This window comes from Colias eurytheme, chromosome 18 (assembly GCF_061535395.1).
Source record: "Colias eurytheme isolate Ceu_HAF_F1 chromosome 18, ilColEury1 Martin Lab GWU primary, whole genome shotgun sequence".
NCBI classification, from domain to species: Eukaryota; Metazoa; Arthropoda; class Insecta; order Lepidoptera; family Pieridae; genus Colias; species Colias eurytheme.
The window spans coordinates 3,353,069-3,376,491 of NC_142997.1; the positions used below are offsets into that span (position 1 = coordinate 3,353,069).

General features: G+C 34.0%; 3 protein-coding genes across 4 annotated transcripts in view; 2 read left to right on the plus strand and 1 right to left on the minus strand.

Annotated features, from left to right (window-relative positions):
* dsx (transcription factor doublesex) overlaps window positions 1-5,027 on the plus strand; it is a 138,627-nt gene extending 133,600 nt beyond the window's left edge. For both annotated transcript variants that reach the window (XM_090112209.1, XM_090112210.1), the window contains exon 4: window positions 4,509-5,027. The gene's annotated coding sequence lies outside the window, so the exon portion shown is untranslated. The remainder of the gene's footprint in view (window positions 1-4,508) is intronic.
* A 5,036-nt stretch (window positions 5,028-10,063) lies between these two features.
* Window positions 10,064-10,686, plus strand: Uxt (Uxt prefoldin-like subunit). The gene has a single exon (XM_090112582.1). It carries the CDS (start codon window positions 10,206-10,208, stop codon window positions 10,650-10,652), a length of 447 nt encoding a protein of 148 aa, XP_089968708.1. The 5' UTR covers window positions 10,064-10,205; the 3' UTR covers window positions 10,653-10,686.
* Window positions 10,687-11,461: 775 nt separating this feature from the next.
* The window catches only part of Fit1 (Fermitin 1), a 34,222-nt gene continuing 22,260 nt past the window's right edge, over window positions 11,462-23,423 (minus strand). The window contains exons 2-11 of the mRNA XM_090112182.1: window positions 19,997-20,232; window positions 19,297-19,532; window positions 18,754-18,977; window positions 18,178-18,391; window positions 17,693-17,892; window positions 16,049-16,187; window positions 15,450-15,548; window positions 14,181-14,789; window positions 12,818-13,054; window positions 11,462-12,477 (exon numbers count right to left, since the gene is read on the minus strand). Coding sequence (XP_089968308.1) covers window positions 12,277-12,477; window positions 12,818-13,054; window positions 14,181-14,789; window positions 15,450-15,548; window positions 16,049-16,187; window positions 17,693-17,892; window positions 18,178-18,391; window positions 18,754-18,977; window positions 19,297-19,532; window positions 19,997-20,232 — 2,395 coding nt within the window. The 3' untranslated portion in view covers window positions 11,462-12,276. The remainder of the gene's footprint in view (window positions 12,478-12,817; window positions 13,055-14,180; window positions 14,790-15,449; window positions 15,549-16,048; window positions 16,188-17,692; window positions 17,893-18,177; window positions 18,392-18,753; window positions 18,978-19,296; window positions 19,533-19,996; window positions 20,233-23,423) is intronic.

Below are 23,423 nucleotides of genomic sequence, written 5' to 3' on the forward strand. Positions count from 1 at the left end.
GACTAAGGTTAATCTTTATGATAAGTTTACGAACTTCTTAATACTAAACGACTAATGTAATTTTTTTTTTTGTAAAATAATCCATACTAAAAGTACAATTCTCTTCAATTTCACTGATTGCAAATATTCTTACTAAAGACTCAAACAAATATTTAAGTAAAGCAAATATACTTACACTATTATCTATTAAAAAACTGTGTAAACAAAATATACTAACGCGCCACCACATCTGTTTCTACGTAAAGCAAATTTACTTAACCACCGTAACGATTTGTATTGTAAAGTGCTAAAGCGACATCAATGAATAAAATAGCGTATTTTGAGTTGCTGAACGAGCTCAGTGTGGCTAATGTCCGGTAATATAAATACTTAAACGACAAATTTTAAAATTCAAAGATAAATTGTATTATGTAAGCATTTCTCAAAAAAGCAAAGTTATGAAAAACTCCGACATTTGAGGTGCTAAAACGCCACAAAAGTCCTCAGATCGCCATGAAACCTAGACCATTAGACGCGGAATAAAAAATCCAATCCATCGATATATATAACTCATTTTGGCCAAAGTGGCGCTTTAGTAGTTTTGGATTTTCACTGACGATATGTTTCTAATATGTTTGAAATTAAAAAAGAAGAAATCGAAATGATCTAGAACAGTACAATTTTTTCTTTAATAATAATATCTATGAGTAGCATTTAGCTCCTTTGTAAGTAGGCTAATTTTTTGGTAACAAAGGTAAAATATTTTAAACGTGTGGTAGGTATTTAAGTCATTGTTACAAAGTCAGCTAGTTTGAGCCTCTTCCAGTTTAAATCTAGGCCACTCGCGGCTCGCCCGTCTAATGCCTCTCTGGTGCTTGACACCACTCTTCAATATAATATTCGGAATAAGCGCCCATTTTATATTAAAAGTTTTAACACGCTTTTATTAGCTTCATCTTTTTCTATTTATTTTATTTATTTATCTGTATGTTTGTATCTGACTCCTTTAGACTCGATTTTAACAACAAACGGACGATTTAATTTATGTTTTTTATTCAAGACAAATTAATGTATGAATTCAAATAGATTAAAAAAAATCAATATTGGTACATGTATCAAGAACTAGCTGCGCCCCGCGGTTTTTACCCGCGTGGCTCCACTCCTGTTGGTCTTAGCCTTCCTCGATAAATGGGCTATCCAACACCGAAAGAATTTTTCAAATCGGACCAGTAGTTCTTGTGATTAGCGCGTTCAAACAAACAAACAAACTCTTCAGCTTTATAATATTAGTATAGATTGATGACAAAACTGCTACTACTTTCCTAAGTTTCTTAGGTACCAACAATTTACACATTATAAAGAAAACTACCTATCTCTGTGTCAGTTTTACTCGTAAGTCGTAACATTTAGTAACATTCTCGAGTTATGTTTACAATATATATCAAAACGTTTCCAGCTAATGTAAATTATTACGGACTACGGAGATATTATTAAACACAAGTTGGCAGTTATTTTAGAAACATCGTCTATAATTACTAATCGGACAATCGATGAAAATTGTGGAAACAGAGTTGTTATTGCACTAACTCTCCCAGACTGGAACAAAGCTAGGGCATGAGTAATATCAAACAAACATTTTATATTTCTTCATAGTTCGATATTTTATTTCCATTTATGGTAATAAAGATTGCTGGGCTACGTTTTTTTTTCAGGAAGATATTTCAGGTTTGTTACAAGTCTGTGTAAGCGTGATAAAGAAAAATACATAATCAGTTATCAAAAATTGATCAATCATTTTTCTGGTTTGTATCAATATTCAATACTCAAGCTGACACGTCAAAGCATATCATTTTTTGTTCCAATCTAAAAGTTCCATAAGTCGTTCCTAGATTTATGTGTCCAAATAAAATAGGTCTCGTTTCATTGAATATATCCGTCAGTAATTCGCGGTAACTCGTAAAGTACGGACGTTAAAAACTTTCCCACTCGACGTCTGTACACAAAGGAGATCGTAAATTCTCCTCATGTCACTTTTTATGGGATTTTCGAATAATTCCAATAGCTTTGCGGTTCTAAATCATATTCCTTATAACCATAAAAGTTAAATTTTCATAACTTTAAATAATCATTCTGTTATCCTTGTAATTTATTATAATTATAACACGAATCTCTTATTAGTCAATGTAGCGATGTTTTGCTTAATTCTTAAAATACTAATTTACATAATTATATTTTTATACCGACAATGGTACTGATATGCAATAAATAATTCATATTTTTTCGTTGCGTTTGTTAATTTCATGAAAAATGGGTTTTGCCTACCTTCTAAGCGATATAGCAATCAACGGCCTAACCATGCTTAAACTAGATGACACACACAATCATACACGTCCGAAAATGACTATTTTATATAAATTAGTATTTTAAATGGGTTTGACGCATTTGGTGCACTTCGCAACTGGTGAACTTCTCAGTTTGTGCACTTCGCAAAATGTTTTTATGATGAGTGGAGATTTGGAAAAATTGTTTAAAAATGAAAAAATCTTTTGTTTTGCGTAGGTTATTTTCTTAAAAAATATTATCAACCTTTTAAGTAGGTACAACTCTTACTCAAATAATTTTCAATGATCATATAAAAGTCACCCGAAAGTTATAAAAAAAATTATGCACCAGTTGCTAAGTTCACTATTTGAGCATGGTGTACAAGCTGAGAAGTGCACCAAATGCGTCAAACCCCTTGGAAAGAGCATTATAATAAATAAAAGGAACGTAAAAATAAATCCTTGACCACCAGTGGGACACTGTTTTTAATATTTTATGATATGTTCACGTGAAAAACTTAATAAAGACCAGCTCCTTAATCGCCGTGATACTCATTTTAAGGAACATATTTTATGAGATTAAAAAATCGTCAAAAGGGCATATTTCAGAAATTTTATAGACTTTACTTGGACTTAACGCTTATTGTTACATTAAGTGACGTATTTGGGTATATTATCTACAAATATCTTTATATTATAATATTTGAATAATTTGATACCTGTCTGAAATGGATATCTACAATCTACTACAGAATATGCGAACCTCAGGACGTCTAATGACTGTGAAATGAATAAGGAACGATGTATTTAGGAACTGCTCCATCCTAGCTAGCGTTGCTATTGTAATTTATTTACTTTTATTTATTTTTTACATACATAGATTCCTTACAGCTATTTGTATTACAATATTTATAAATTACTTTAACAAAACAATACGATAATAAACTAAAAATTTAAGTAAAAATAGGTTTTGAAAGCTAGTTGATAATTCAGTTTATTCAATAGATAAGTGAGTAAATAAAAATCAAAATAAACAAAAGTTTAATCTTTTAATATAATGTAAATAAAATAGGTTATTAAGTATTAACTTATTAGTGTAAGTTGCGGTTCCAATATAATCTTATAAAACAGGACAATACACGCAACGCAGACAAATACAGGTTACATGCAACATTGTTGCGTTGGCGATGTTTTTTCAGACAATTACTAAAGCAAACCGGTACACTGCCCTAGTGACCGATATAGAATGGAGTTGGAAATAGATTCGATTCAGTCCGATCAAACGATCTTTAAAATGTAATGTATCATTTATAATCCAAGCGTATTGAGTACGATTTTTTATTCGATAAAGTTTAAAGGGGGATCTCAATTGAATCGTTACACTTTTTGTATGTGGACTTGCATAATTTTATGTTTTAATCAATTTTAATGATTGTATCAATTCAGTGGGCTATCTTATTATCATTTTGGGCGTATAAAATCCATTCTAATGTATATTTTACATCGTTAATTTTATCTTATGTACCTAATGTGTATGTTTAATCTAAAAGTGAGTGTAATTGCAGACGCAAAGATTAAGAATAAAATGTTGATAGGAATTTCAAGAACATTTTTAATGTGTCTTAAATATTACAAAATATGTAACTTTTAAATTATTCCATTTACCTACTTTTAATTTTAATGCATGAGAGAGACTGGATGATTTATTTGTCAATCGCATGAATTATGAGAATCGTAGCTATTACCGAATATTTATATATGGACCATAGCTACTGATTATTAATCATATATAATTTTTATGAATTAATTAGATACCTATGTACCGAATTTAGAATTAATTTTTACGACTAGTTTTTTGACGATGAAATATATGGTCAATGGTCATACACCTAATAAATATATGTATCTAAGTATCATTAAGTGCATGATAAATAAAGACAATTTTTTTAAATTATATACCACTCGTTACCTACATTGCGTTTAAACTTTAAACACATAATTGTATGAACAATAGATACAATTAATAAGTAACAACAGCGCAGGCTAGGTATTTTTTTTGTGTTTAATTTAACACGTGTACATTCAAGAAAACCTTCTTATAATTTTTTTTTTTTAATCTGTTCGAAATAGGTATAGGTACTGTTTGATAGTTAATTGAATGCTTAGTTCTACGTCTATATTTTAACGTTGTTGTTTTTTCTTTTCCAGGCGGTGCTCCACCCCACCGAGCCTCCTTCGGCATCCACGTCGGAGATCGCAAGCGAATAAGTTTTGTTGCTACCAGTGGGCCCCAACCGGACTACCGAACCATAGTGTTAGATCTGTATAGACATGTATATATACAAGTGTTCGCGACACGAAATGTACCTTACTTTAATTTAAACATTGTATTGTATATTATTAAGTTTAATTTGTTACAAATGTATCGATATACAAAACCATAGGTTGACAATTGTTTAGCAACTTCGTTACGTCTGTTCCGTTTATGATCTGTGGTGAGTGTCACTGCAGATTGACATTTGTATACATCTGTTGTTTTTGTATATCTGTGTTGTTAGCTATGAAGGCCTCTATGTTTTGCGGTAATCGTGGTATAATCAAAGCGTGCCGCCCTAAAGTAGGGCTGTGCAATAATCACGCAGGCGTCGGGCGGAGCGTCCATAGATACCGCCCAATATAGCTATATCACGTCTGTTAAGCTGTTCCCAGTGGTAGCTCTAGGCTCACGCAAGGTCCCACTACTGACATCATTATTCGATAAACCCTGCGTGATCTTACCTTAATTCCCATTGGACCCTAAGTCCCTAAATTAAACTTCCTTCCAATTTAGGCGGTATATATCTGTGATTTAATTTTAATTGGTTTGGATGTAATGCTGCTCATTTCAATTAATCGTTATATTACTATGTTTTGAACATAAGTTTAGTATAGTTATGGTTATGAATTTTCGAATATATGTACATACAATTATGAATATGTCCACAAAATATTGATTGTAACTCTCTCGGTCCATTCGTCTCATCATGTCCAACTCCGATTTCCGTCACGAGTCCGTCAAAAACGTTTATAAATGTTGTTACTGTTATAAATTTTGGATGATCTCAAAAATTTTGTGTAAGAATATTTAATACATGTTCCCCTTATTCCGAATTTTACACAAGGTTGCTAGTCAATATTTTAACGGTCGCCATCGTCATAGCCAGTGCCCAGAACAAGTATCGTGTATAAAAAATATAGTTAAGGTTATTTACATAGTTAATGATGATATTTTTTAGTTTGGTTAAATAAAAAGTTGTTATGCCTTTTTTCATACCGGCCGGTTCCATACAACGCGCTAGGCACATTTCAGTTAAAAGTTTAAAGGGTTTTAATTTAATTAACTTAAATGAATGCGATAATTACATTCGACGCGTGTTTATTAACATTTCCAAGACGAAATTTTCGCAGATAGTTGTAGCTAAGATCGAGTATAGTTCAGTAGGTACAATCGACGTCGGCCGGACCCGGTCTTCAGTATACCTAGATACTGCTATATTGTGATACATCATCATCATCATCATCATTCCAGCCTTTCAAGACGTCCACTGCAGGACATAGGCCTCCCCCAAAGATTTCCAAAATGACCGATCACCAGCGGCCTGAATCCAGCGGCTCCCCGCCACTTTGATCAGGTCGTCTGTCCATCTCGTTGTAGGCCGTCCCACACTGCGACGTCCTGTACATTGTGATACAAGCCCTCGGTATACCAAATCGATGCATCTCACTTATAACATTGATATTTTAAACATTGACAAAGAATTACCAGCAAAAATTCGATACAATGAGCGCCGAAATTTTAATTCGTCCTTGGAAATAATTCCCGTCAGACTAACATTATAAGAATAAATTAGTTTTAATGTATTTTCATATTTCAAAAATGTCTTTATGATTATACTATAAACTATAAAGTAATGTAAATATTCTGTATATTTAAAATTATATTATGTATAAACAAACTAATATAAATTTCGTAAACATTGTTTGATCGTTCCCTCCTTCCTCCGTTCTTGAAACTTTCTGCCCAGTAAAGAAAAATAATAAAAGTTTCGTAAAATTCTACCTTGTAGCGCCATTTTAATGTAATGGTATTGAAATTTAAGACAATTCAATTTTTAAAAAATCCTTCCGATGTAGTTTTTTTTACGCTACATAAATTATAAATTTAATTTAGATTGAATCCAATTTGTTGAATGCTTAAAAATACCTTATAATAAAGTGTAGGTATCCTTCCCGTTAGTTACATTGTCTAAATACCTACCAGTTGTTTTTAGAATTTATTTTAAGTAAGACGCAGAACACAATGTATAATTTTTGAATGTTTATAAATAAATGTTTTCCATCTCTATAATAATATAATAAACTGATATTTTGAAGGTTCTTTATAGCGACACAATTCAACGAACTGATGTTAATTTATACCTCTAGTTTATAGCTAATTACGAAAGTATCCTAGTAATTTTAAGGTTTTTATGTATAGAATAGAGTTTAAGATATCATTATTTATATTGTGTTATCTATCTAGCATTTTGTGGTGGGCCACTAATTGATTCACTTCTAATGTGGTCATAGTAGATTATTGCAACTGTAAATGTGCAAAATAAAACATGCTAAATCTCATCTCTATGGTTTGAATAACCCGTTTCCGAAAATAACGTTAGGTACCTACATTGCTTTTTTATGTAGGCAACACAAAACGACGGAGCTGGTACTCCGAATATCAGATTTTGTGCTTAATCGAGTATAACTACAGCTGTTTAGAATGCTTTCTTTTCCTATATTATTTCTCTCTCAAATAAATTAAAATAAACATTATGACTAAAATGTTGCCATGCGTCAACCGTGAGATAGAATTTTAATAACAACACGCCATCGTAAAGTTGGGCCGCTGAATTTTTTCTAATTCCATTTATTTTCATTGTACAGATTTCATAATTTCATATAATAATCTTACATAATTTTAAAAAGCCTATTTATAATATGTAATTGAATCCAGGCATCTAAAACTATGCAGCTATGCAACCGTATTGCATTAATTCATAAGGTTTCTAATTAAAATAATATCTAATATTGCAAAAGAAAAAGATGTCGTTTTGTTATTATTTATTTGTCATCCCTGAATGCGTCCTTTTATTGAATTGCACATTTTCAATTGTAGCACAAAATGCTGCATAGACTTACAATTCCGCCCATCTACATGAGGCATCACTTTACATTTTGTGATATTCATTATAACTTTCCATAACTTTGTCCACTATGCATAAGTAGATGATTATTTTTAGATAGATTGTAGTTTGAGAAGCCAAAGTTTTCCTTAGTAGCTTTCGAATAATCCTTTCTATTGATGTCAAAATTATTCGGGTGCTGTAGTCACAAAATTTAATATGCCTACCTTTCTACTAAACTGTAAATAACCCCCCCCCATCTCTTTGTGGAATAATTAATAATAATTAGATATTTTAATGAAACATCACATTATATGTATTGTATCAGTCCATCACAATCTATAATTTAAAAAAAAACATTTTAATTACTTAGATTTAAGTGAAAATGTCTTAACCGTTTTGTGGTTTTAAAATATAATATTAATGGTGTATTTGTACATAACAAGGCGGGAAAATTGAAACTAATAAGAAACGATCCCATTGAATACACATTCGCGAATTTCACATTGATATCATTTATTTTATCTGGATCTGTTATGAATGTCAATTTATATATTTTTCATTAATTTTACAAATTTGATAACTTGTATTTTTGTAAACTTTATTGTTTCTTGTAACATAATGTTGATAAGCACCTAGGAGTTCGATGTAAAATCAAAATTTATTCACATCTCAATCAAGATACAAAAATTTTTTTTTCATTAACAGATCTTTTAGAAACCGGTTTTCTAGACGAAAGCTCCTGTTGTAGGTAAATTTTTATCCATTCTGGAAGTGGATAAGTATAAAGTTTTGTACATGATTTATTGTTACATTTTGTCGTTGAAGAAAAATGGTCGTTCAATGGTTTTCGCATTGTACCTAAGCAATGTTTATAATTCTGAAATAAAACATTTTGGTGATCGTTTGTCGTGTTTTTATTTTACCTCCTATACTGTCAGTCAGAACTCAGAACCTGTCTCGAGTAGACAGACAGTGACTGTACTAATACGAGATTGTGAATGATGAATAAATTGAAAAGCATTTAAATATTATGGTATAGATTGTCTAATCTAAAAATGAACGCCCCTCCACTAAACTTAATTGTTTCAATGTGTGAGGACAAATAATTATTGAACCACTTTATATGTGTGCGCGCGTCGATTCTACTGCAAACTTTGACACTCGCGCACTGATTTGTCAACTAATCGGGCGATCAGTTCAGGTGCCTAGCATTGTATGGCGGGGAGAGCGCGCTATGTACGGAATGACACGTCCGTTCTGTCGTGCATCGCGTCATTTATGCACTAGTTGGCCAACTGGTCCTGTCGTTCGGGCATGGACGGGACTGGAGGACTGAACGACCAATGAGGCAGACCAATTTGTGTGTATTGCGTCTATACACGTACTTTGAATGTGAGCGTAAACACATTGGAGGGGCGTTCATTTTTAGATTAGACAATTCTAAGAGCTACATTATGGATTTATAGTGGTACACAATTACTACATGTACCTATGTGGCTAAGTGTATACAAATATTAAAACCAGATTTCGCTAGGTCTATTATCTATGATCTATCAGCTTAACTATAGGTAATCTATACATATAACGTAAAAAAGAGTAAGAAAGCTTTCTTATTTAATGAATTCAACGCACTTTACTCTAGAAATTCAAATTTCACATTGCATTATGTAATTAATGGACGCCTTCTTACGAAATGAAATAAAAAATGGTCACCGTCGTCCATAAGCATCCTAATACATATTATTAAATGCGTAAGTTTAGGAGGATGGATGTTTGTAATAGTTACCTATCTTAATAACATATCAAAAAAATCAGACATTTAAAAATAAATTATGTTCATTTATTTGAGCTTTAAAGCATTAATTTGACAAAGTAAACTGACGTTTTCTGTGATTATCAGTTTTTGATGAAATAAAAATAGCGTTGTCACGAAGTGAATGATTGAAAAACGGGAATGAATGAAATTGAATCGATCGTCTAGTGAATATTTAGTGTGTAACGATATAACATCAAATAAACACAACAATGACAACAAACACAACGTAATAAGTTAGATACAATTAACGAAAAAATTACAAAAACAATAACGTAAACAGCGTAAAAATAAAAATAAAAAAATGATTATAAATACATTCTACTAGTAACTTATATCCTATATAGCTTTATATAGCTTTATATATTATAATTAGAAATAATGTTATTTTATAGTTTGAAATGATGAACTATTTACACTCATTGTTCATTCATCTGATTGAATGAGAACTGAATTCCTCACTATTACTTTAAAGTTTAAATGTGGCAACATTATTTTACAAAGTGACATTAGCTGCTGTCTACTGTGAACCGAAACTTATATGCTTTAGAAAATAAATTATTGTGTCTTACAGCTCTGAAATCTTGGACCAATAATCATATTGACTATTTGATTTTTACACTGGCAATGTATGACTATTTTCACAAAGTAACGTTTTTTCACCCGTGATTCTCACGAAAAAAGGTCTGCAATATCGCACTGTCAAGTGTCAGTTATCACATTAGCAATTGTCAAATGTCAAAATCAAAAGCACATTTCCAGATTCCTAATTCCTTCATACAACACATTTTGGTTAAATTTATACGGATTGTTTGAAAAGAGACTGTTTTTAAAACAAACATTTTCTTCTAAATATATCCTTGCTAACTATGTTATAACTAATAAGCCATGTCTACGCTTAATATCGACGAAACAGTCCTTAAATACGAGAATTTAATCAACGATGTTCTCAAAGAGGACCTGCGTATACTCCATTTAAAATTACAACAAATCAATGCTGAAATATCTGATCTAATACAGCAGAAGCATTCATTGAAAGTTATAACGGATAAAAGCGTACACCCTGATGGTTTCAAAACACAGGTGAACTTGGGATGCAATTTCTTTATGGAGGCTTCTGTACCGGATACTTCTCGTCTTCTAATGAATATAGGATTAAACGTCTTCCTAGAATTTAGCTTAGAAGAAGCAAATAAATATCTGGATGCAAGAATAAAAGTATTTGAACAAAAGTCTGAAGAAATAATCAGTAAAGCTGCCAAAACTAAAGCCCATATTAAATTAATGTTATTTGGATTAAATGAACTGCAAGATAAGAAGGAAGGAAATGGTTAAAGTTTTCAAGTGTTAAGTACATTATATACTTTTATACCATGTTTAATTTTTCCTAATTTTACAAGTTAAAGCAAAAATTCCTTTAACAATTCTTCTGTTTAAAATTCAATTATTATACACTATCACCTAAATAATAATACAATAATAGGAAAAAATTTTGTTTAGTAGACTTGGCACTGTGGAGCAATGTATGAGTGTTTAATGAACAACGCAATCTTCTGCCGATAATAAAAACTACTACCAACTTTGCTCGGATGATGAAGCCACTGTAGTAAGTCAAGCCACAGTGGCTGACTGGAACATTTATTGCCCTAAAACTAGTTATATATGAACTCCTTGTTCCCTGGAACGACCTAAGATAGGCAGTCCAGGGAAAATTCTACAAATTGAGAAATACAAAAAGAAAATACAACTGTGGTCATCATATTGCGGGCCACTGGGTTATTGGAATGTTTGCAGTGCAGTGATGACCCTAGGGCGGAAGTATGTCCCAACAATAAAAGATCAGCAGAAATTTTGGTGCCACTTTCCATTTGAAGAACTATTAACTGTGGAATATGTTTATAAAATTCAATAAATTTGTATTTTAAAATAATTGTTTTTTATTATATTTCCTAAGTATAAAATTTTAAATATTGGAAAAAACAATTTTTTTTTACCAACCATTTAAATCTGATCATTAGTTTTTGCGTGAAAGAGTCGCAAACATACATCATGAATCATGATTCTTACAAACTTTTGCATTCATAATATTAGTAGGATTTGGGTTTGCTATACCAAAAATATTTCAAGGAAATAAAAGACAAAACTTGTGTTGTTATTCATTTATACATTTATTTTAACATTCATTTACAAAGATAGTGTTTTATAAAGTGTACATACATTTGTACAATAACTCTATATTAAAATAGGCGAAATATTGTTAATACATAACTATGCATTCATTAATTTAGCATTATATGCGACTTCCATGAGACTAGTTCTCAAAGATAATTCATAATATTCTTAAGTGTACATTAATATTCATCGATAAATGAATTCATCTATAAAAGCTGTTATTTAACAATGCTGTTAGACAAATACTAAACTTAAAAATCAGCGACAATCTTATTAAGGCCACACAATATTACATAATTCATAAATATTTATCAAAGCACCATATTAAATGTCAAAATTGTATTGTCCTTTATGACCTTAGTATTGTGTTTATTATCTACCACTAGATTTCTAAAAGCCCATATAAAATGTTTAAAAATATTCCTTATGAATATAACGGTGATGTCAAAAGTGGAAGGATATTCAGCGTAGTTATTTTTGGCATTTACATTGCTTAACGAAAATTACTGGAAGCACTACATTAAGACATTATAACTAAAAATATATTATAGAATTATCATTTCATCTTAGACTATTACACTTGTGCTGTTTCCAAAAGTAATGCATATTAAAATAGTATGTTAAAAGTATCAAAATAAAATTCTTCATAAAATTCATTATTTTCTGTTATTTAGTTGAAAACTGTTAGAAGTTTGGGCACTACTACATAATTTCACAAGGCACGTCAATAAGTCTGTACATACTAAGTATTACATAATATATTATATTCTCTAAATAAAGTGGGTTTTTATGTCCATCCTCCGGTCAATTTGTGGAATAATTCTTCGTCTAACGTCTGGTTGGCGTCTTTAGATCGCATGGATAGGAAAATGTATCCACCGATGAATTCGTGAACCACTTTGCAGTCTGCTGATTGGACTGAGAAGATGATGTTGCCTTCCTCGAATTGTACCATCATGTGCTTTATCTCCCAGTTCACGTTCCAGGCCTGTGGATAAAATTGAATTTATAACTTCGGGTTTAATAAGTAATTAATATTTTTACTATAAATAATCACGGGGATTTTGTGGAATGTATTTTTCGTTTTTAATTGAGATAGAACTTTTCTTATGTTGCATAATAATTATATCTGCTAATACGTAGTTACAATACAAATTTTGTATAATCAAACATTTGCAAAAATAAATGTTGCTGAAATTATATCAAAACTAGAATTACAAATTCGAATTCGCTATTTTTCCTTATTCAAATGAAAATATATCCTATCCCAACACCTACTGCCTATTCAAACATTTCGAAATATAGACAAAGTTTTAATTTCAACCTACCTTCATAGTACTAAACCGCCAGGTCTTAATATGGTCCCCGGTATTAGGATCGAGCCGCATGATGCGGTTATTAGCGATACTAATGATCTCATCCTTGCGGTGGCCCATGAATCGTACCACGAATAATGTTTGCCCATAGTCGGGTAAATTTTGCCAGGTCTTGATGTACTGCAGCTTGGCTTCTAGCAGCGGCAGGTCCTTGACGTTCGCGTGGCTTTCCAGCACGCGCTGTGTGAACTGAAACATTTAAGGGTTGATTAGTTTTATATTAAGTGGAAAATAAACAGAGATTGAATGGCAGACATCGGTGCATTCCACAGAAATACATTTGAGATTTGACTGATGAAGTAGAATAATCATCAGCCAAATTATGATGATTATTCTACTTTTTTGATTAAATTTGAGTGAATTACACGGAAACTCAAATTTAGCTGATTATGCAGATTGGTCATCAGTCAACCAAGCCCTTTTATGCTAAAAATATGTAAAGTCGCATGATGTTTCAATTTTAGTACGAGATCCCACAGCAGGATTAGTGCGTTCATAGTTTTTTTGCTAAAACCAAAATTTTATATTGATAATTAGGAGAATATACCGGGTGTAATCGTTAAGTGTGCACAGGTGATTTTTCCGTAACTATTGCAGATATGAAAAAACCATAAATTGATATCGAAAGTACTTAACCTAATGAGTAAAATGGCAATAATAAGTTTTTAAAAATATAACGAAAAATATCTAAAAAAATTTACTTAAAACACTCCCAAGATTACATCCTGTATATCGACTAGGTTGCCAGTCAAAATTTGGCCGCAAGCATTTTTAATTAATTTCTTTTCTAATTGATTTTTCGTAAAACATTATTTTATTATAAACATTAACATAATTTATAAACATTAATATTATTTATAAAATGTAGTCTACATCACGGTAAATCATATAAAGATTCTAAAAAATCACGGTTGCCGTTTTTCACCTGACCGCAACCTCTTCGATCCATTTATACGTTCATAACGCACATTTACGAATCATAATATATCAAATTAAAGCAATTTTTTTTTCAGTTAATTATATTTATAAATAAGCAGTTAACGAAATGTTTCCCGTAAAATCGATTAGAATTTTTTTTATTAAAATGCTTGCGGCACAAATATTTTACTGGCAACCTAGTCGATATATATTCGCCTAATTATGAATATACATAAAATTTTGGTTTTAGCAAAAACACTATGAACGCACTAATCCTGCTGTGGGATCTTAGACTATTTTTGCATTGAGTGGGAAGGTGTCGCGGGTTGCATGTCGAGCTGCATGTCGGCTGCATGTCGGTTGCATGTCGGGCTGTAATTGCTTGCAGCTCACTCACCTTGCTGCGCAGCTTCTTGAGGAAGCGCGGCGCGAGGTAGTTGTCGGGCTGCAGGTGGTCGAGGTGCGGCAGGCTGTGCTGGTGCAGCTCACTCACCTTGCTGCGCAGCTTCTTGAGGAAGCGCGGCGCGAGGTAGTTGTCGGGCTGCAGGTGGTCGAGGTGCGGCAGGCTGTGCTGGTGCAGCTCACTCACCTTGCTGCGCAGCTTCTTGAGGAAGCGCGGCGCGAGGTAGTTGTCGGGCTGCAGGTGGTCGAGGTGCGGCAGGCTGTGCTGGTGCAGCTCACTCACCTTGCTGCGCAGCTTCTTGAGGAAGCGCGGCGCGAGGTAGTTGTCGGGCTGCAGGTGGTCGAGGTGCGGCAGGCTGTGCTGGTGCAGCTCACTCACCTTGCTGCGCAGCTTCTTGAGGAAGCGCGGCGCGAGGTAGTTGTCGGGCTGCAGGTGGTCGAGGTGCGGCAGGCTGTGCTGGTGCAGCGCGGCGCCGGGCTGCGGCCGCTGCAGCGCCAGCAGCGAGCGGACAGTGCTGGCTTCGCTTGCAAACGCGGCATCGGCTAGTGATCGCCCGCGAGACCCCAGCCGGCAAGCCGCTACCCACTCCGCGTACTGGTCCTCCTGACATACAAATCGAACATTACTCACAATAATTATTAACAGTTCAGCCAAAAAAGGAAGTGAACACACGGCAGAGAGAGAGAAGCCAAAGAAAAATTTAAACTAAGCTCTTGGAAATTACGCAACGAATTTAATTGTCCATCCACCAGTTATGCAATTTACTCTGTGCCAAATGATATGCAAAAATATTTATGGGAAAAAAATATGACATCGATGTTTTTAGGATATGTCTTATCACACAAATCCCTATTAAATTATTGTATAAGATTGGTTTGCTCGTATCAGTCGTATCGACAACACAAGGGACAATGCATTGCAATCCCAAAAGAAATAGATTTCATGCAAGCAAAATGCATCAATTTGACTATTATTAAAGTAAACCAAGCGGTGTACTTCAAGGCAGAATACTGGGCCCACTATTATTTTTAATTTATGTTAATGACATGGTTGATTCGACCTTTAATAAAATTATCTTATTTGCTTACGTTTATTTTATCTTATCTACCTTTCTATGAATTGACAATTATAATCCATTGACAAATACAATAAACAAGATACTTCAAGCAAAAAACCCTTGCTGGATTTCTGACAAAGAGCATAATTTTAACAGAATGACATTTTATTCACAAAATAACAAGAAAATCTATAATTTCAACTCACATTTTCACACTTCAGCCACATTTCGTGCATGGTATCTTCAGAAGGAACCTCCAGCTTGATGCCGTACCGACCTGATGCTGGGTGAGCGTCTGGAGTTACCTGCAAAAGTATAAACATTTATAGATGTTTATTCCGTTTCAATTTAAAAGAAGGAATAATCTTTTATTATTAAAATTTTAAACGGTATTAAAATTAACCTCAAATAATTTTACCACATCATCTTTGAGAGGAATTATTACTACTATTTAGTTGAATTTTTCATCTTTAGAGTCACTAATTAATCTAAAAACACAACACTTCTAAAAATTCGTAAAAAAATAAAGAACAAAGTCTGTGCCTTTGACAACGTTGGCTCATGTAAACATAATGTACGAAAAAAAAAAGACGGGTTGCACTGGGGGAGTGCCGGCAGAAGTGAAAACTTGATTATTAACGTTGAGCATGTTTGATATTTTGGAATGGTATCAGTCTTACGCTTTTTCGATCAGGTCACATGTCCTGACGCGAGTTTAAGATTTTATACCCATTACAGAAAAAGTGCTCAACGCCGCTAAAGAAGTTTTCACTTCAAAAACTTAATTAAAAAATAATCAACAAACCTCAGCCCCCCTTAGTTCCACAGCATACGAGGGCGGATCACCCTTGACCGCGGCATCTCTGGAACTGTGTATGCGCAATACTCCATCGCGACACGAAACCCATCCACGTTTGTATGCACGTAGCGTGAAGCGTTGGCGGCTGTTGGCGGAAATTGTATTTTAAATACAGACAAATAAGGTTCATTTTCGATCATTTCATGAATAATATGCAACTTTTCACAAGGAAAAATAGGCTACATGCTATTTTACGTGAGTGTCAATTCAATGTAAAGGAAAAGAGTCAGGATTTGGGTCAAAGGGCCAGCCAGTCAGTTCCATAAACGAAACTTTAGGCATAACTATAGTATAAACAACAATATAGTTTTAGAAAAGTACTTATATCTAAGTAAATTTGTACATTGCGACGCGGTTTTAGGTAAGTAAGGTAAGTGTTCCTTTTTATTATTTTCTTTAACCTTCATATAGTCATAATATACACTCAAATAGTATAATATCAAAAATATTTACATAGTAATTAAAATAAAACATTGTTAGTAGATATCACACTAATTAGGAAATCTTAAACGAAACTTAATTTATTTTTAATTATACTCGCATCAAAAATATATACAATCGCTTGAAAAGTAATTAAAATGTTAGATAAGGGATAAATATAACACCACGGGGTAACAAAATGACGCTTACACACAAAACTCGCCATGAAACTTTCTTTGTAGCACGCCCCAAACAACGTTCAATGGAAAATATATAAAATATCATAAATATTAATAAAATATTACTTCAATATGTATAAATATGAATAATAATAGACTAATACAGTCACCACTACTGATACAATAAGAAAAATATTGATAAATACTCAAATAGCATAATAGTTCAAACAAGTATCAACTTGATTTCAGTATCGTGCTATTTGTACGTATCCATTTATAATGAATGTACTTAACCTATTCATATGGCCATATATTAGAAGTTATATTATTTTGTGTTTTAATTTTTCCATGTTGTCGCAAAAGTACACTAGTCTATTCCACTTTATTTGCGATAAGTTAACCCATTTCATCATTGCCAAATTTTGTTTCCATTGCAAAGACACAAACACATAGGTATATAACCTTAACGATAACGATATCGATAACGATATCGCAGCTAAACCCAAGAAATTAAGAATTATGTATTACTAGGTTTCCGCCCGCGGCTTCGCTCGCGTTTTCAAAGGAAAACCCGCATAGTTCCCGTTCCCGTGGGATTTCCGGGACAAAACCTATTCTATGTGTTAATCCAAGTTACCCTCTATATGTGTGCTAAATTTCATTGTAATCGGTTGAGTAGTATTTGCGTGAGAGAGTAACAAACATCCATACATCCATACTTACAAACTTTCGCCTTTATAATAGTAGTAGGATGAATAAAAAAAAGACTCGTTGCACTCTGGGAGTGCCGGCAGAAGTGAAAACTTGATTATTAACGTTCAGCATGTTTGATATTTTGGAATGGTATCCGTCTTACGCATGGAATATAAGGGCTAAAAAAAAAAGAAATCTGTCTTACGCTTTTTCGATCAGGCCACGTGTCCTGACGCGAGTTTAAGATTTTATACACAACGCCGCTAAAGAAGTTTTCACTTCAAAAAGCTCAACTTACCCTCTATACTTCAAATATCCCGCCAATTCCGGTACATGCGTTATATCGGGTCGAGCTGGTGGTCCACCTTCGAGCTGCACCTGCAACTCACTAAGAGCAGCATCTATCTCGTCTTCTGGAGCCATTCCAGCGCTGCTGTTGTGGGATCCGTCTGCTGCTTCTACACCACCACCCGCTAGGGTCTGCAGCTCGATTTGTAGCTGGAAAATTGGAAAAGATTGGTGGAAATTTTACAGAAGAACTTTTAGGAAAACAAAGAAGTGTTACTGACAAAAATATTGTACACGATAAGACGCTGGAAGACTATTGGGTCAGAATTACGAAGCTCATTGTTTTCATCTCAACGTTGCTAATAAACGTTCCTTAATAGGATTAAGGAAAATTCAATTTTTAATTGTTTTGTCTTTTAGTTTCAGTTCTATTGTGTGATCTGAGGCCTAAACTAGACCTCAACATTGTCTACTGCCTCCCAAACCCATAATTACCTGTAATGCTGCAAATAACAGCATCTCCTCCTCCGTGCAATGCACCTCCTGGTTGAGGATCTGCCAGCGAGCCTGCTGGTACAGCTGGTTGAGCCGAGATGCATCTTGAGCCCGAGGTGTTAGGTCGAAGAACGAGTAGAACTTGAAGCGCAGCTGTAGCGTGTCCCATTCGCGGACGTATTGCTCCATTATGGAGAGGGAGGAGTCTAGCCAACTGCGGACAAAATGGTTGGTCTAGTTTCAATTATATTATTTTTTATAATCATTTGATACACAATGTAGATAAGTTTGGTAAATAGTTATTTTTTATTCAGAGTTAAAAACACGTTATTCTTTTTTTAATTAAAGGAAGACGAAATATAACTTTTGATTGTGTCAGTTAACTGTTCGCTATAAACAAACAATTTATATTTCTAATCAGGATTCCAATTTTTGTCGAGTTGGAGTTGTTCAAATTTCGATATCATTATTACTTTGTATTTCATTGCAGATATTTTAATATAGTTTCAAACATTCAAGAAACAAATCTCAAATTGCTTTTTAAGCCTTACTTAATTATTCATCATAATTACTCACCCGACATTCATTCTAGCACGTTCCATCAGTGACTTGGGCGTGAGCAGCGATTCGCGCGACTGACTGTCTGGTTCGAGTGGTGAATCAGCCAACGAGAGGTCAGCTAGCGAGTCCAGTGCGTCCATGGAGGCGGCCCGTGGCGGGGTACCGCAGTAACCACCATCGCTTGACCCGTCGCTTTGCGTGCTGTATATGTGACCACCGTACCGACGGAGCGTGCCATTCTAGAGAGGAAAATTGAATAGTTATTGGGAAATCTTGAAAACGTCAGTAATCTATTACGAAATATAACATTTCAAGACCATTTATAAGTTTATTTTAATGATGAAATCATGCGTTACCTGAAGATTTCAAGACATATATAAAAAATATCACTGTCCAAACTTACATGGCGTAGGACGTAGGTTTAACAATATGAAATACTTGATCAAATACTTATACGGTACGATGCATTTGAATTCAATAATAGGAAAAAATCATAAAATGGGAAGCTAATTTGAATCGAATTATTAACCAAAAACATCAGAAAAATACGAAACTAACCTGTTGTGAAGCCACTGGAGTAGCTGACAAAGACCTCGGGGGTGGTGGAGTAGCTGGACACGCCAAAGACCTATCAAGACTGTTCGAAGAGCCCCTGGTTGCTGCTATGAATGTATTTGTGTCTGGCGGTTGAGAGGCTTTGATCTTCTTAGCTTCTTTCAAGTTCTGGTAGTTTTGCTTTAGATGGGATGGTTCGAGGGGATAGCAAAGTGATAGTTCTTCTGGATGCCTTATACCTGAAATTGTTATAATACTTTGAAAATTTAGACTATGTAATTCTGTATATTACGTAATTGTCTAAACTAATTCTTACAAGGAACATTATTTATTTACAGGAATAGGATTGTATCTTTGTAACTGAACCTGGTATTTTTTTTAATTGTTTACTTTAATTTTGTTGCAAATTCTTCAAATAAAGTTAAAACTATGATACAATCAATTACTGGAACTTATTGTTATAAATTAACTCCTCAAATTAAACTGGGTACAAGGAACATCGCGAATTTAGATCACCCACCAATTTAGATCGTTTATTCATTACAATCCCTGCATTCTCAGTAGTCTATCGTTTCTGCGAAAAATAATTTAAGCTCCTAATCTCGAAGCGACGCTGCAGCTGCTTCTGTCATATCATACTCTTTCTTCCCTTTTATATTTATTTTTTGGTAGGTTCCACATCCCTACAGGAACTTGAACTCACCTAAACTCTTGCATAGCTGAACAACAGCACTGAACGTGTCAATGGAGAAGTCGATCTTGCAGTCAATATATCTCAGGTCTGGTAACTGGATCCTCAGCGGTTTGTGCATGGGGGTGAAGTGGAGGGCCGCGTCCGCGTGCACACCATACTGGTCAAGCGTGTGTTTGGGCCGCGCTAGCCATTTGTTGCGCGTCGGCCACCAGAGGGCGTGATCTGACCAGTCCTTTTTGAAATCTGGAATAGATGATGTGTTTGTTTATAAATGTTTTGGAATTTATAATGTTTGGTTTTTGGCTGTTTTATTTCTAGAATCTACAATAAATTAATGCTTAACTATAATATGCCTTTAACATTAATAAAAGAGTATCAACATGGAAACGATAGTTGGTAAAGAATTAAGAATTTAATGTAATCATTTACATTTTCAATTAGGTGAAATATTCTGGCATCCACCATTGTTAAAAGTGAATAGGAGTTTTATTAAAGAAAACGAATCTCCTATATTGGCATAACACTCGCATATTAGAGAAAGTCAAGTCTCATCTTAACAGATTCATTTGCAGTGAGTAACTACAGGCATGATAATCTCATTAGACACATGACACTAATGAAATTCCACGTGCCCGCTCGCTCAATTCCACTCGGCACTCGCATATCCAATGTGGTCATAAGATGGCTGTACACATCTTAAAACGAGTAAAATAACAGTCATCCGGTCTCAGGCTGCGGGCACAAAACGAACAAAAAAGCAATAAGCGATCAGATCTCAGGGGCCGTGACGTCACGAGGCAGTCCACATGATTTAGCAAGATGAACGTACTCTCACAAAGAGCCCTCCTACGAGTCGTTCTGTGATTGCATGTAGGTATGAAGGGGTCAAAGTACATTGGCTATCTCCACATTCATTTTGCTTCCCTTGCATGAGTCAGTCGGTTAAGCGGCGTCAAGCGGAATTCTAGTTCTAATTACATAAATGAATCACGAAGCTTTACACCAAGTATCTATATTTTAACTGCTGTCGCTCTTATAACTGCTTTAGTTTAGTACGTTGACGCAACGTAGTGAACAATGTTGACACAGTATGAGCGGTAAAACAAACACTTAAAATGTTTTGACAAGCTTTTACCACATTATGTATAACATGATATCTAGTGCTGGCCACAAAGAAGTCAACTTCACACTCATCACAGCTTTGATAGATATGAGTGTACGCAAGTAATATCGAACTTTTATTGACCTGTAAAATTTTTATGACCCAACGGCCGTTGATATTAAGATTTCCAGCGCCATGACATTATGTAATGTGGCAACTTGGGGCATCTATGTATAATACATGTTTATTGGTTTTACGATCTCTTTACCTCCGTTAGAGTCGGATGCATAACTTACTGTTTTCGACATCTACGAACTACAAACAGACAAGATTTACAGCCGGTAGGCGAACATAAATCAATAACATAAGAAATATTTATTTACAAAATATTTTAAAGATATTGAATAAAGGCATAGGTATTATTCAAATGAGAATGAGTATTCAGAAGCCTTTGGTGAATCACTGTCAACGTTCCCTTGAAATAATATCTAGCTTCTGGGAACTAATGTAAAGCTTTAGTTACAAACTTTAGCCAGAAAACTAACCATCTCGCGTTACAAACAGACAACTCCGCCGACCGTGAGCGGCCAGCGCACACCGTGACTCACGGCTCGAAATATTGCGATTTTGTTAAATACCCGTAAGGTCACCAGATTCCGTGAAGGTCAATATGATATAAACATTATTCGTCTGCGTTATGCGCTCCACTTTATTGTATTTTTGGGCATTGGCGCGTGTAGAGCACTTATTTATCCACACAGAATACATTGCTTGGATTGGTTGTTTTTCTTTTTGGACAAACCAGAAAGCAGATATATCTTACATTAAACATACTACATGTAACAAATCGCCACATATTGTTGCTACTTGCTAATTGTAACACTCAAGAACGGCTCGACAAATTAGGCTCATTTTTTTAACGTTTTTGCACAAGAAAAAAGATTCAACACGAAAAAGGGGCAATATCGCAGAAAAACGTCTACTGGGACACCTATTATTAAACAAAAATAAACTTAGATTTACATATTTATTTTCTTCCTTTTCAACTATATTGTTATTAAACACTTTTCCCTATTAACTCATCTCGTACAAGGTCATCACATGCATAACAATGCAAATTCAAGAAAACATTCACATGAAAGTTTTAACATACATTTACATGTGGCGTCTCCGGTATTTAACAATCCTTCACAAGTTAGTTGGAAAATACAATCAATATTCCTGGCTATTAAACTTATATAATACTTATCTTCTTTATTTAATTAGATCTTCCTGTTTGTTTAATATTCTACACTGGCACAAAACAAGCGCATATTCGCAATGCATTGTAAATACAAACAATAATGATGTATTACAATCGTTTATATCATGTTTATGGACACGAGGCGCATAAATGCCTTGCATTCCAAGGAAAAAACCACAATCAAGCAGAACATGATATTTACATACATATGATTAGTTATTCTATACCTAATACGTACAATGTACATCTAGTTTTAATAATATTATAAAGCTAAAGAGTTTGTTTGAACGCGCTAATCTCAGAAACTACTGGTCCGATTTGAAAAATTCTTTCGGTGTTAGATAGCCCATTTATCGAGGAAGGCTATAGGCCTTATATGTATATGGGTATATATCATCACGCTAAGACCAACAGGAGCGGAGCAATGCGGGTAAAACCGCAGGACACCAGGCATAGCTAGTCATGGATAACTGATAAATGATAATAAACGTAATTGATAAACTAAAGATGAAGGATTCAATGAATACGTCACTCTCAAGATATTTTAATTGGCGCATATATTAATCAACAATATACGAGTTGAGGTTAATTAATTATTCCAGTTAGCTATGAGTTATTGCACGCCTCATAAGCGAAGCGTTGAGGTGGGTACTACTGTCACTTCGCGCAAAACATCTGATTTTTCAAACTTAAAATGTCTTTATGTATCATACATTGCACTTGTAAGATAATACATACACACACATATTAAGAAAAAGCACTATTTTTAACGTTTTTGATATTTTTGATGTCATTTTTGTTATTTAAACTAGTTAAAAAACAGTTTAAAAAAGTTCTGTCTTGGACGTCCGTGTGTCTGTATGTGCGGATCCTTTTTCTTGTTAACACGATAGCGACCGAAATACTTTACTAATCGAGTCTTTTTTTTTCTCTTACGCTTGAGTATGCTCAGGAATAGAACCCTTTCATTTTTCAGGGTCTGATTCGATGTGGTTTAATTGTTATTAAATAAACAAAAATAATAATTAATAAAAAATTATGAGGCGTGCACTTTTGGATTTTCCAAATTATTTCTTATATGGACTCACGTT

Coding starts and splice junctions, on each gene's coding strand:
- Uxt (XM_090112582.1), top strand. CDS start 10,206: ATGTCTACGCTTAATATCGACGAAACAGTCCTTAAATACGAGAATTTA.